The following is a 15,385-nucleotide window of genomic DNA, read 5'->3' as shown; positions in this document are numbered from 1 at the left end:
ATGGGTCTGGAAAAGATAACCCCTAAGTATGCATATGCCGAAACAATCTCTACCGTGACTTGTCAAAGGTAAAACTCTCCCGATGCATCACGACCCGAGATATATTGAAGATCATAACCTTGGTTTTACCAAGGTTGACCTTTAGATCATGCGACTCACAGAAAGAGTGTAGTGCATCGAGATGTCTCTCTCTCTCTCTCTCGTTCTCTTGCTCAAGCTCCCTCAAAGTCTCGACCTCCACGCCACATCACTCGTAATCTTTCCTCCTCCTCCTTTTCTACTACTACCGTCTTTTGCTGCTGCTTTTGGTTCCACCAACCTTTTGGGAAGGCCTTATGGATGACAAAGTCATTCATTTCTTTCACTTGTTTTTTTGGTTTTGTGTGTGTGTGTGTTGGGTCTTATTGCTCTCAACTTTTATAATGCTTTCCTTGGAGCTACCGACACTTTTGCAAAATCAATGAACATATGTTGTTTTGGTGAGACTAACACTTTCTTCTGGCCCATGAATTTTCTCACAACTGGGACTTGGCAAAAGCAGGGATTGCCGTCTGCCTAACAAGAAACACTACTGTCTGTTTTTGGGCTCGGATTGCAATACGGGTTTCCTAAACTGCCCTTTTCCCGTTCTGGGTGGTGATAGAATCTAGGCTTTCCTTCTTTGGTAAGCTGTGAGAATCCCGGGAAACTGGTGGTGCGCTGCCAAAATCAACGCTTCATAACTCGGTGATGAAGTATTGATCCCATTTCTTTTTGTACTTCAAACCAGCAACAAGTACGACGGAGCAAGGTGTTGATGAGTAGCCAGTTTCATTGTGTGAGAAAGGCAGGAATTATCGCAAGAGATCATCACCTACCTACATTTACAATGGAGTACAGACGACGTGCATGATGCGGGACACGGTATCAGAAAACTTGTTGTTGGGGTGGGTCAATGAGAATTGGTTTGCTGCATTATACAGAAGCAAATTGGAATGAGGTTATGAGAATTAAACTATCCTGTCGAGGTGGGAGATGGAGCTGCAGATCCAAGTGGCACAGGCAGTCCAAGTGCTGAATCATGACGTGCATTCGTCCAACAGGGTAGCTGCAAATCAGTGGCTAGTCCAATTTCAACACACTGACGCTGCCTGGGAGGTGGCAACCAGCATACTCACGTCCGACTCGACTTATCTTCGTCATGATTTTGAGGTGGAACTTTTCGCCGCTCAAATTCTGAAGAGAAAGGTCAGTTATTTTGATGGAGACAGTGGTGCAAAACACTTTTATGCTAGTTAAACACGGTAGCATCAACACTGGAAGCCATTCGTCCGCTAAAGTTCATGAATTCGTCGGATACATGCAAGTTGCAAGTGCGAGTGCAATGGTTGAAAATGTGAATGTTTCAGCTCACGGTCTTCCTGCTTACATTCGTGTCTTGATTCTTACGCAAGTTGCAAGTGCGAGTGCAATGGTTGAAAGTGTGAATGTTTGAGTCACGATCTTCCTACTTACATTTGTGTCATGATTCTTTTAATCCACAATTAATTAGGTTGCAACGTCTCCTTCAGTAGAGCAACGATACTGCCCCTAATCACATCGCCTGGCAGAGTGTTCCTCTAATCTTAGAATTTGAAAAGTATTTAAGCTTGAGTACTGGAAATCTAGACTCGAACAATGTACTAAGTATTTCTGGCAAGCTTGGACATAAGCAAAGAAAGCATGTGACAAAGCAAAGGGTGGACTGTGAGAAGACGATAAGATGGTCAATCATGTATCAACAGATGAAACCCAACTTGTGGAAAGCGTATTAACTGGTTTCTGGGCCTAGTGTAGGGGACATGAAAGATTAAAAAAATAGTCATTTAGTGACTCGTGGGATGATATTTAATCTGGTCATTTCACCAAAGAGTTTGTTACAAATGTTGATGAAATAGCAATGGATGAGACAGAAAATAAAATTATGTCAGGTTTTGTTGAGCAAAGATATAATGAAGGAAGGCATAGTGTCGTTTTGCGTCATCCCGCCTCGGGCTACAGATACATTGTTCACAGGTCACGCATTGGTCCTTATATCAGTGCGCAGCCAAGCTGGGGGCCAAGGTATCCTTCATGATGCAGTGGGCTCTCAAGATAGGCGTGGAACCTGTTATGCCTTCGGTGCGGAGACACACAGATGCGGATTATTCCCCTTCCAACCCCCCCTCGAAGTCTCAAAGATCAGATGGAGTGGTGCAGGCTTCTACTCATAAGCGAGCCTTGTTTTCTCAATCCCCTCCTCCATGAGCTGGATGCTTGTGGGCTGGAACGTGCATGGGCTCCATGACCGTGCATGTCAGCAATTGCAGTACCTGTTTCTCCCCAAGGAGATTTAGAGGGTTGTGGTTGGAAAATCAGTGGATTTTCTTCTGATTCAGGAGCATATGTTTCCAGCAACAGATATCTGCCGACGGTATCATCTCTTGCTAGGGAGAGGACCAGAGGTGTGGTCTCCTGCAATAGGTAGGAGTGGAGGAGTTTGCATCTCAGTTTCTCAGGCGATGGGCGTTTATGTTTTTGACCAGGGAGAGTGTGTTCAATTTGCCATTGTCGATCACCCACGCACCCTAACACATGATCAAAGCAAACCCAATATTGTTGCAAATCTCCTCCTTCTTGCATCCTTCTCACCAAATCAACACCCGATGCTGGTCCAATAGTGGACATTTAAAAAATGCAACATCTCTCATGGATAGTATCCATTAATTGCCCAGGAAACAAGGAAGCATGAAAGTATTCATACTGACACTTAGATTTTAGCTTCAAAATAGAATCAATTGAATCATCGGCTGGATTTGAATCACAGGTAGGGCAATGTGGATGGGGATTAGCGTTGGGGATTCCAGAACATTTATGCCCCTTTGAGCAGACAACAGCGGCGGCCCACTTTTTGGAGGCAGCTAACGGAGAGCCTTCGTGATGTTCTCTCTTGGATTGTTGGAGGTGACTTCAATAATCTAGAGTTTGGGGAGGACAAGCAAGTGGGGCTTCCTTTGCAGAGATGCCAGCGGCAGAGAGGGGCATTGGGAGCAATTCATTTTCACGATCTGTGGCGGAGACCCGTGGAGTTCTCCAGGCTTCCAGGCAGCCTCGGCTTTTCTTTTAGACAGCACCGGCATGATGGCCTTCTAGAGAGGCTAGATAGATTTTATGTGGGGGGTTAGGCATTGCATAGGAGCGGGGCCATTGGTATACTGACAGGCACCATGATGTCAGAGCATTCCTTGGTGATTTTGGAGCTAGAGCAGCCAGGGCTTCCCCAAAAGGGGATCTGCATTCCTGACTCTGTTACAGGAGCATGAAGTGCAAGGTTGGTGATAGAGATTTGGAGGCAGTCGGCTGACGGCCAAGAGGGAGGATGGGCCATGTGGACAGCAGAGGCAATATCAGAGGAGCAGCGAGGAGCTACTATCCCAAGCTTTATGGCAATATCGGCTTCTCCAAGCATGGAAGCGGGCTCTGAGATGGGGCTTGACCTCCATCGAATGCAGGATCCGAGGTCGCAATGGCTTGCAGATAGGTATGAGTGGGCATGGCTGGATCTCTAGGATACGGAGATGCGCAAGGCAGAGTTCTCCTATCACTCATCTTGATTCTGTTGGGTGCAGCAAGGGGATAGGATGATTAGGTAGTTCTTCTAGAGTGCAGGACCTAGATCAGCAGGGACTGAGAGGCATGGATGATCACACACACTCGGATCCCCAAGAGATTCTCGAGTTGACTACGGAGTTCTATAGAGGTTTGTTCCAGGCAAAGGAGGAGTCTCTCTTGGTGTTCGCCCCGCCAGAGAGATTGTTTGGGAGCACATCCCATTGGTTGTGTCGTAGAGCACGAGCAAACATCTAGAGCTTTTTCATCTTTGGCCAAGAAGTATTGCTTCACGAGATTATATGTCTTCTGGACACCTAAATGTTCTACACATGGGCTATCATGGCACTATTAAATGACCCTTTGCCTGACATCATTTTGACTTAGTACAACTACCTTGCCATAACATTTTAGCATACCATCCGCTATGGTATATCTTGCATAAGTTTGGTCTTTTCTAGATGCTATGTCATCTATTTCTTAGGGTTTAATCACATAGGAGGATAAGTTGGATGGCACCAACTACTCCTGGTGGAGTTTCATGGTTTGCAATATCTTGGTTGGCAGACATCTTTGGGATTATGTCAATGGAGATGAAGCAAGACCAGATACAGCGGCTACACCTGTCACTCCTACAGTTGGAGGCAGGGGTAGAGACACAAATGCAGCACAAGTCGTTGGAGCAGCCGCTTCAGGAGGTCCCACAGCACAATAGAAAAGATGGGACTCTAGAGATGCACAAGCTCTTTCAGTTATTTCTCTTTCTGTCAAGAGGTTCATTATACCTCATATTTGGTCATGCAAGACATCTATGGCAGCTTGGGAGATACTAGAGAGTATGTTTGCAGCAAGAAATGATGCGAGAGTTTCCTTTCTGAAGAGAGAGCTTTCCCATATGCATATGGATGAGGGAGATTCCATGAATTCTCACCTCACAAAGCTTTAGGACTTAAGGGAACAGTTGCTGAATATTGATGAAGTCATTCCAGATTCAGAGATGATCACCACCACTCTGAACTCTCTTCTTGAGTCCTATCTTGGTTTCCACACCTCGCTGAATTTGTCATTGAGGGGGGGCAGCAATCCTCTCTCTTTTCACGAGTTGGTAGGACTTCTGTTGCAGGAGGAGCAGACATGTAGAAATATGGCAACCTGGGCTGGCGAGCATGCCATGCTTTCCAAGTTCAAGCCCAAGGGTAAAGGGCAGCAAAAGCCACATGCCAATCAACCCACAAATCAGCATAAAGCTGATTCAGGACAGCCCTCTTATAAGGCAAAGGGTGATACAAATAAGCAGAAAAAGAAGGGCATTTGTCATTATTGCAAGAAGCCAGATCATTATATTGGAGAATGCAAGAAGCGCATAGCCAAAGAGAAGAAAAGGGATTCCAGTATGGCTGTGTCAGATGCATCAGCTCCACATTCTCATGATGGGCGAGATGTTGCAGCCAACTTTGCGGAAGAGCACTATGCCTTTCTATCTTGCACTTTAGATTTTTCAGCGGGTAATTCAGATGCTACAACCACGAATGATGATGACCCATATGCTTTCTTGACTTGCAGTTATGATCCTTGAAAGCATGTGTGCTCTCTTAGTGTCGATGAGATACTTCATACTTGTATTTTGATAGTGGTGCTTCAAAGCACATCACTTCCAAGAAGACTCTGTTTGTATCTCTGCATCCTCCACCCACAAAAAAGAAGGTGACTTGTGCGAATAATTCTTCTTATTTAGTGTGTGGAGTGGGAGACATTATTTTTACATCCACTGATGGCACAGATTTCAGATTTTTAGATGTTCTCTATGTGCCATGGATAAATAAGAATTTGCTTTCAGTGTCCTCACTCAATAGAGGAGGATTTCAGGTTGTTTTTGATGATGACAAGTGCGCAGTTAGAGACAAAGAGAATGACTATGCTTTGATGTTGTCTGGCACTTTGTATCGGGATCTTTTACAGCTTGATCTATATGAAAAAAGATCCGATCTTGCATTATTAGTTAGCACTCCCACTGCTGTGATGCAGAATGTGGATATATGGCATGCCAGGTATGGGCACATGAGCTATGGCAGTTTAATGACACTTCAGAGGCATGATATGGTTGATGCATTGCGTCCTTTGGAGTTGCCTCCTCCCCATGCATGTGAAGGTTGCATCCTTGGCAAGATGCATAGAAGAAGGATGGTGCAGTGAAAGCTACACGGAAATTACAGCTTATTCACAGTGATGTCTGCGGTCCCATGAGGACACCTGCTTTTGGGGGTTCTCTCTATTTTGTTACATTCATAGATGACTTCACCAACTACACTTGGGTCTATGGTCTCAAGGCAGAAGCAGAAGTGTTTATGCATTTCAAACACTTTGTGGCTATGGTTGAGAATGAGACAGGACTCAAGGTGCAGAGACTTCGCACAGATCGAGGGGGAGAGTATATGTCTCATGAATTTGAGACATTTTTGAAGGAGAAAGGCATCAGGCATCAGCTTATAGTGAGGCTTACACCTCAACAGAATGGCAAAGCTGAGTGGGAGAATCGCACTGCCATGGAGATGGATAGATGCATGCTCACAAGTAAGAAGTTGCCTCACAGGTTTTGGCTTGAAGGCCTCATGTGTGGCAACTATATTTTGAATCGGGCTCCTACAAAGGCTTTGAAGACAATCACTCTCTATGAGGCATGGCATGGGAGAAAGCCTTTAGTAGACCATTAAAGAGTTTTTGGTTGTGTTGCATATGCCCAGGTGCCTGTGGAGTTTAGACACAAGTTGTCAGATAAGGCATTCAAATGCATTTTTGTGGGATATAGTTCACAAAGTAGAGGGTATCGTCTATACAATCCTGCTATATGGAAGATTTTTGTTAGTAGAGATGTTATATTCTCTGAAAATTCAGCACATACACATGCTGAATTTCAGATTCCAGCTTCTTCAGATGATGTGTTTGAGGGGATGCTTCCTATCGCATTTGTTTCCCCCGTTGAAACTCAGAATTTACAGCAACCTCCTCCAGATCCACATGTTCCGATTGAGCCCCTGGTTGATTTAGTACCACCTCAGGGTGTGGATGATGTTGTCAGGCAAGAGATTGAAGAGATACACGGAGCCAAAATAGTCCCGAGTTGGTTGCTTCAGACTCTCAGGGAGAGTAGGCTTGAGGCTCCATTGCCTGGCAGGACTTGTAGTGCAGTAAGGCATGCAGTGGGGGATCTTTCAGTTGAGACAGCTTATGTAGGGACTCTTCTTGATGAAGAGGAGCCTAACTCTTTTGAAGAAGCAAAGGATAATGTGCACTGGATGCAAGCCATGCACAATGAGTTGCAGTCCATAGAGAAAAATTAGACTTGGGCTGTTGTTGATTTGCCACCAGGTAAGCATGCCATCGGGAGAAAATGGGTTTTCAAGGTCAAACGGAACCCCAATGGGTCCATTGACAGGTACAAAGCCAGGCTGGTTGCCAAAGGATATGCTCAGCAAAAGGGCATTGATTATGAGGAGACATTTGATCCTACATCCAGGGTGACAACCATTAGAACTGTTATTGGCATGGCTGCACAATTGGATTGGAAAGTCCATCAGTTGGACATTAAAACAGCATTTTTAAATGCAGACTTTTGGAAGAGGTGTATGTTAAACCACCTCCAGGCTTTGCGGTATCAGATGATGCATGTAAGGTATTTAAGCTGAATAAAGCTTTATATGGGCTGAAACAGGCTCCTTGTGCTTGGTATGCAAAGATAGATGCCTTTCTGTCCAGCAAGGGTTTCAGCAATAGTCCAACTGAAAGTACCCTCTACATCAAGAAGAATGGGGGGGAAATCTCGGTCATCATTCTTTATGTAGATGACCTATTGCTCACAGGGCCAAATGGTGATAAAATTGCAGATTTCAAGGCTGAATTGAGAGCCACTTTTGACATGTCAGATTTGGGCATGTTACATTATTATTTGGGGATAAAATTCATTCAAGAGAGACGTGGTATCATTATGTCTCAATCCAAGTATGTTCAAAAACTCTTGGATAGATTCAGGATGCAAGATTGCACGCCTATAGCTACTCCCATGGAGCCAGGGCTGAGGCTTACAATGTATGATGCAGGAGAATCTGTAGATGTCACACTCTATAGTCAGGCGGTTGGATGCCTCATATATTTGTGCAATACACAGCCCGATATTCAGCTTGCAGTATCTCAGGTGAGCAGGTATATGCACAGCCCAAAGACAACACATTGGCAGGTTGTAAAATGCATCTTCTGTTACTTGCAAGGCACAAAGTCTTATGGCTTGATGTTTCCCAGGGGGGGTGACTTGCAGATGCATGCTTATAGTGATTCAGATTGGGCTGGAGACTATGACACTAGGCAGTCCACAAGTGGTAATTGTTTCTTTTTGGGCAAAGCTTGCATTTCTTGGCTGAGCAAGAAGCAATCTACTGTGGCTACTTCCTCATGTGAAGTTGAGTACAGGGCAGCTTTCACAGCGACAGTTGAATGTGTTTGGTTGCGTTGTTTGCTTGCTAATCTTCATCTTTCATTGGAGGGTCCTTCTCCGATTCTCACTGATAGTAGTGAGAGTGCTATAGCAGTGGCAAAGAATCTTGTGTTCCATGCTTGCACGAAGCACATTGAGGTTCACTATCACTATGTCAGAGAGAAGTTGCATGCAGGTGAGATCAGTATGATCTATGTGTCAACACATGACAATGTTGCAGACATCTTTACCAAAGCACTTCCACGTGAGAAGTTTGAGGCATTTGGCAGTGCCCTGAACTTATCTCCTTTTGGTGATTGTAATTTCCTTGTACATGACATTGGCAATGCAGGGGGGTGTTATAATTATTGATATATTCTAGGCAGTGACTGTTGAAGAATTGAAAGGAAAGCATGAAGCTGAACACGAAATGAGAATGCTTGCTTGCTTATGGAATGAAGAAAGGTCAGGTCCATATGTAGGCACCTCTTACACGAGCCACCAAGCTTCACAATCATCTCCTCAATTATCTCCTCAATCAGCTCCTAGAATCTCTTAATCATCCTATGTGGCACCTACCACCACCTAACAGTGCTTATCGATACATAACTATGCCTCTAGCACACACACATAGAAACCAAGGTATGCCTGGGGCATACACCTTGAGATATCCCATCATACCCCCCCTCAAGGGAATGCCTCAGGCTATGTCAAGGATACATCTAGTCTCATAGTTTCTCATGCCATCTCATGGTGGTCAAGGATAAATCTATGGCTAGGATCTCATGCTAGCAAGGGTTCCCAAGGGTGTGAAGTAAACAAAAGGGATACATAAGACCTTCCAATGGCTATCTCCCCTGCATGTACATGCACACAATGTCTGCAGGAGGTACCATGGAGCAAAACACATACACATGGCCTACATCATATGGTGACCAGAGGTGTTTACAAAACACACAATAGTTTATTCCATTCATTTTGGAGGACTATCCAGGCAGAGTACCTTGACTCAACATAAAAAGAGAGATCTGGAGCATATATGGAGATGGTTCAAAAAGCATAATCTTCATAGGAGGCCTCATCTTGTGGAGGCACATCAACTGAAAGTAAATTGGCAGTTTCTGGCTTTGTAGTTGCTTCCTTTTTGGCTTTACAATACTTTTCATGGTGATTGTTTTTGCCACAATGTTTGCAAGGATTGATCTTGAAGCAATCTTTTGAGAGGTGATTAGTCTTCCCACAATGTTTGCAAGGTGAAAACTTGCCCTTTTGAGTTTTTATGGCATAAGCTATGTCATTGCCTCTCCGGAGTTCCATGTGCCTTTCTTCTTCTTGAAGAGCAGTAATAAGACCTTCAAGAGTAGGATTAGGAAGATTTTGGTAACAACATGATTATAATCTTCAGGCATACTTTTGAGCAATATTGCCATTGCATCATCTGTAGTGATTGGAGAGTTGATAGAAGCAAGTTGAGTCATGAGACTCCGCATGTGATTGACATGGGCAGCCAAGGGAGTGCCACTAGCCATCTTCAATTCAAAGAAAGCAATCTTAAGTGACAATTTTGAGATGTGAGAGCTAGCACCAAAAATAATATCAAGCTTCTGCCAAGCTTCAGAAGGAGACTCCAAATCAGAAATGTGATGAATATAGTCATCTCCTAAGCCAAGAGCAATAATGCCATAGTCTTTCTCCTCTCTAGCAGGATCTCGTGCCGGGCGTGTAGGAGCTGAGGATTCTCCAGCATTAGAGGTTGTTGAAGAAGAAGTTGAAGCAGGTTTGACAAGCCCCCAGAGGTTTTCCCTCATCAATGCAAACTTAACTTTCATCTGCCATGTGTGAAAGCCTTTACCATTGAACTTATCCATATTTAAGAAGGTAGCCATGAGAGGGTCTAACCCAAAATGGGTAGTGTCTACTCTCTTACAGGGCTAGAAAGAGTTGAAGAGCTTCAAAGTACAAGCATTTAGTGTAGCAAAGACTTGTAACCAAATTCCATACTACAAATCATAATGGAAATGATGCTTCAACTTGCATGCTTCATAGAGGTGGCTAAATGAAAGTATTCCAAGCAAATCCAGGTATAGCAACTTAAAGGAAAGTTGTAGCCACAGTTGTACTGACGCTATTCAACACTTTAAACATCAGAAATGCTAAAGTAGCATCTAATGTATCATCAAACTCACAACATTGTCAAAACTGTCCAAAACAGAGGCCTGAACTTGGAGGGCTTGTATCTCACTCTTCAAAGCAAAGAAAAGAGCGCTTTCTAGGTAGAAACAAAGCTGGTATACCAGAGAAGAGCCACTGAGGAAGAGAGGCGAAATGCCGCGTCACGTCGCCATGGCCAGCAGCTTGAAAGTCGACTGGTTTTTCGGCTGTTTCTCCCTGCCTGGTGGACCATTTCCCTTCAAATCTGGACAGGAGCTAGCTCATATTGTTGTGCAAGCTTGGCTCAGAGAAATTTTGGAATGGCTGCTCCAACAAGTCGCATCGCAAGAAATGGTGTCAGGAAGAAGACTATTGTTGCGCGGTTTCGTGGGCACCATTATCTAATTCCTCTGACGTGGAAGTGTGAGAAATAGGGAGAGAGCAAAGTGTGAGAGCAGGAGCAGGAGCAGGAGAGAGAGAGAGCTGAAAACGATAGTTGCAATTAGATGAGTGTGTTACAACTGAATAGAGTGATAGGTTTTGTCTTAGTGACAAAACCTTATCCTTCACTAACCGTAGTTAGTGAACTAACTGTGGTTAGGGGGGAAAACCTCTAAGTGAGGGAAAAGTGCCCCTAACCTACTTATTACATTACATTGGTCACTGCTAAATTATAACAATAATTCTAACACCCCCCTGTAGTGCCAATGTCATGGACAAGGAAATGATCAATCACCAAAAGGAGATAAGTTCAGGGCACTGCGAAATGCCTCAAACTTTTCACGTGGAAGTGCTTTGGTGAAAATGTCTGCAACATTGTCATGTGTTGACACATAGATCATACTGATCTCTCCTGCATGCAACTTCTCTCTGACGTAGTGATAGTGAACCTCAATGTGCTTCGTGCGAGCATGAAACACAGGATTCTTTGCCACTGCAATAGCACTCTGATTATCAGTGAGAATTGGAGAAGGACCCTCCAATGAAAGATGAAGATCAGCAAATAAACGACGCAGCCAAACACATTCAACTGTCGCTGTGAAAGCTGCCTTGTACTCAGCTTCACATGAAGAGGTAGCCACTGTAGATTGTTTCTTGCTCAACCAAGAAATACAAGCTTTGCCAAAAAAGAAACAATTGCCACTTGTGGATTGCCTAGTGTCATAGTCTCCAGCCCAATCTGAGTCACTGTAGGCATGCATCTGCAAGTCACCCCCCTTGGGAAACATCAAGCCAAAAGATTGGTACCTTGCAAATAACGGAAGATGCATTTTACGGCCTGCCAATGCATAGTCTTTGGGCTGTGCATATATCTGCTCACTTGAGAAACTGCAAATTGAATATCAGGTCATGTATTGCAGAGATAAATGAGGCATCCAACAGCCTGACTGTAGAGTGTGACATCAAATGATTCACCTGCTTCATGCATTGTAAGCTTCAGCCCCGGCTCCATAGGAGTAGCTATGGGCTTACAATCCTGCATGTTGAATCTGTCCAAGAGTTTTTGCACATACTTGGATTGAGACATACCGATGCCACTTTTGTCTTGAGTGAACTGGATCCCCAAATAAAAGTGTAGCAGCCCCAAATCTGACATGTCAAAAGTGGTCTGCAATTCAGCTTTAAAATCTGCAATATTATCTTCATTTGACCCTGTGAGCAGTAAGTCATCTACATAAAGAATGATGACTAAAATATCCCCCCCATCCTTCTTGATGTAGAGGGTGCTTTCAGTTGGACTGTTGTGCAGCCCCTTGTTGGTCAGAAAGGCATGAATTTTTGCATACCATGTACGTGGGGCTTGTTTCAGCCCATACAAAGCTTTATTCAGCATGCATACTTGAAGTGCATTTCCTAAAATTTCAAAGCCTGGAGGTTGTTTGACATAAACCTCTTCCAACAAGTCTCCATTAAGGAAGGCTGCTGTTTTTATGTCCAACTGATGAACATTCCATTGAAAATTTGCAGCCATTGCTATAACTGACCGGATGGTTGTCATTCTGGATGTAGGAGCAAAAGTCTCCTCATAGTCTATGCCCTTTTTCTGAGCATATCCTTTTGCAACCAGCCTTGCCTTGTACCGATCAATGGTGTCATCTGGCTTTCTTTTAACTTTGAAAACCCACCATGTACCTATGGCATGTTTACCTGGTGGCAAATCGACAACTTCCCATGTTTGATTTTTCTGAATGGACTGCAACTCTTCGTGCATGGCATTCATCCAATGCACATTATCCTGTGCCTCTTTAAATGTCTCAGGGTCCTCCTGATCAAGAAGAGTACCTGTATAAGCTGATTCAACCGAAAGAGCACCTCCCCCATGCCTTATTGCACTTCAAGTTCTGCTAGGTAATGGAGCATCAATTTTACTCTCCCTGAGAGTTTGTAACAGCCAATTTGGGACTGTTTTTGCTGCATGTATATCTGCAATTTCTTGCTGAACAACCTCTTCCACTGCTTGTGGAGGTGGTAAAACATCCTGTGGCTGAATCGGAGCATGTGGAGGTATCTGAAAATTCTGATTTGCATCAGATATATCAGCAGGGGAACCCAAGGCAATGGGTAGTAACCCCTCAAAGACATCATCGGAAGAAGAAGGCAAATCAAATTCAGCTTGAGTGTGAGCCTAATTTTCTGAAAATATAACATCTCTACTGACAATAATCTTGCGTGTGACAGGATTGTAGAGACGGTAGCCCTTGCTCTCCAACAAAAATGGATTTGATTGCCTTATCAGACAACTTATGCCGAAACTCAACGGGCACATGAGCATATGCAAGGCATCCAAAGATACGGAAATGATCCACAGAAGGCTTTCTCCCTTGCCAAACTTCAAAGGGAGTCTTGGTCTTCAAAGCTTTTGTGGGTGCCCGATTCAAAACATAATTGGCACACATGAGACCTTCAGACATCACTATATATAAGCTGTAATTTTTGAACAGCTTTTATTGATCCATCCTTCTTAAAAGGAGATCTGTGCATTTTACCAAGAAAGCACCCTTCACAGGCATGTGGAGGAGGTGTTTCAAGAGGAGGCAATGCATCAACCATGGCATGTTTTTGAAGCGTCATCAAGCTGCCATAATGCATGTGTCCATATCTGGCATGCCATAACTCCGCATTCTGCATAGCAACAGTAGGAGTGGAAACTGCAAGAGCATGTGCTGGTCTTTTCTCATACATGTCAAGCTGAAAAAGACCACGTAACAAAGTGCCAGACAATCTCAAGGCATAGTCATGCTCTCTGTCATGGACTGCACACTTGTCATCTTCAAAAATGACCTGAAATCCAGCTCTGTTAAGAGTGGACACTGAAAGTAGATTTTTTGTGATACCAGGCACATACAAGACATCAGAAATTTTGAATATTGAGCCATCAATGGCTGTAAGTTCAACTTCTCCTGTACCACGAACTGAATAGGAGGAGTTGTTGGCACATGTGACCTTTTTACCAACGGGTGGTGGATGCAGAGATGTGAAGAGACACTTCTTGGAAGTGATATGCTTTGAGGCACCGCTGCCAAAATACCATGTATTTTGTGTCTTATTGACACTGAAAGCTGATGCATCCTTGGAAGAATCATAACTGCATGTTAGAAAAGCATAAGTGTCATCATTACAAGTGGCTGTACTATCCTGAGCAGCCAACTGAGAGTTTGAAATGCAAGACGAGAAGACATAGTCGTGCTCCACAAAGTTGGCTGTAGCTTGCTCATTGTCAGATGCATGAGGAGTTGACTCTGAGACAGCCATATCGGAGCTGTTTTTCTTTTCTTTTGCAAGCCTTTTCTTGCATTCTCCAATGTAGTGACCTGGCTTTTTGCAGTAATGACATATTCCCTTCTTCTTGGGCTTACCTGCATCACCCTTAGCCTTTTGAAAAGGCTGTCTTGAACCACTGGCAAATCTGAATTCCCTTGCTGGGAATGGAGTGCACAAATCCCAAAAAATACAGCCAAACACTGGCTAAAAATGCAACTCAAATCTCTGTAATGTCTCTGTAAGAAATCTGCCAGAGCATCCAATCTCTCCCAAAACCTGCCAAAAGTGCTTCAAAACACTCACAGAAAGGCAGTGTGAACTGAAACCTGCAAAATTGCTCTCCCAACACAAAAGCCCCAATTTGTGGCTTGAAATTGCAACCAGAAAGGGGCAAATGGTCTGCAAGCCCCAAATGTTGCACAACTTGCTCTCTGCCTGCAAAAGCCCCAAATTTCACTGCAAAATTGCAGTGTAATTTCAAAAGCCCCAAACGTTGAGGTGAAATTGAGTTGAAATTGGGGCAAATCCACGAAGAGCCCCAAATTTTGCAAAATGCCCAATTCAAAGAATATGTTCAAATCTGCCAAAAAATCTACTCTGCCAAACAATGGCTCCCTGCAAAATGTACCTGCAAAGAAAGTAACCTGCACAGAGAGTCTTCTCCAGCACAACTGCTGCAAACGAAGCAGTCCCGTACTAGTTGTATGGACTGCTGCAGGGAGATGTGTACGGACATAAGACGTGAACTGCGCAGCTGGCAAGTGTACGGTCGAAATCCATACAGTTGTACGGATGTACGGATCTGTACGGCGAGCTGACTCGCAGTTTGTACGGACGGTACGGGAGCTGTACGGCTGTTTGTACGGAAGGTATGGGAGTTGTACCACTGGCGACAAGCTGTACGGTTGACAGTACAGCCGCTGTACGGTATGGCGACGACGAACTGTACGGAATGTACATGAACTGTACGGCGAACTGTATAGTCTGACGACGAGCTGTACGGCGTGCTGTGCGGCTGTATGGCGTGCTGTATGGGTAGCTTGGTACAGACGTATGGAACATCCTAGACTGGCTGTACGGACTGATGCGACATGGTACGGAAGCTGCACAGGCTGGGGCTGTACGGCGACGATGCAGGAGGAGCTTGGGCAAGGAGCTGAGCACGTCCGGGAAGGAACACTGCTCTGATACCAAATGTGAGAAATAGGGAGAGAGCAAAGTGTGAGAGCAGGAGCAGGAGAGAGAGAGAGAGAGAGCTGAAAACGATAGTTGCAATTAGATGAGTGTGTTACAACTGAATAGAGTGATAGGTTTTGTCTTAGTGACAAAACCTTATCCTTCACTAACCGTAGTTAGTGAACTAACTGTGGTTAGGGGGAAAAACCTCTAAGTGAGGGAAAA

General features: G+C 44.3%; 1 protein-coding gene across 3 annotated transcripts in view; it reads left to right on the top strand.

The window, feature by feature from the left end:
• The first annotated feature begins 353 nt into the window (after nucleotides 1-353).
• Nucleotides 354-15,385, top strand: part of LOC147895123 (ARM repeat superfamily protein) — a 218,268-nt gene continuing 203,236 nt past the window's right edge. Inside the window, exons 1-2 of one of the 3 annotated variants that reach the window (XM_087383592.1) lie at nucleotides 354-664; nucleotides 770-1,227. In XM_087383592.1, the coding sequence (XP_087239718.1) occupies nucleotides 1,015-1,227 (213 nt within the window). In that variant the 5' untranslated portion in view covers nucleotides 354-664; nucleotides 770-1,014. Of the gene's footprint in view, nucleotides 1,228-15,385 lie in introns of all 3 variants that reach the window. The other 2 variants (XM_087383593.1, XM_087383594.1) reach the window with 2 other exon arrangements.

This window comes from Dipteris shenzhenensis, chromosome 13 (assembly GCF_047967505.1).
Source record: "Dipteris shenzhenensis isolate YYH24624 ecotype China chromosome 13, Dip_SZ_1.0, whole genome shotgun sequence".
NCBI lineage: Eukaryota > Viridiplantae > Streptophyta > Polypodiopsida > Gleicheniales > Dipteridaceae > Dipteris > Dipteris shenzhenensis.
The sequence above is the reverse complement of the archived record's forward strand: the minus strand, read 5'-3'. Positions and strand labels throughout refer to the sequence as shown.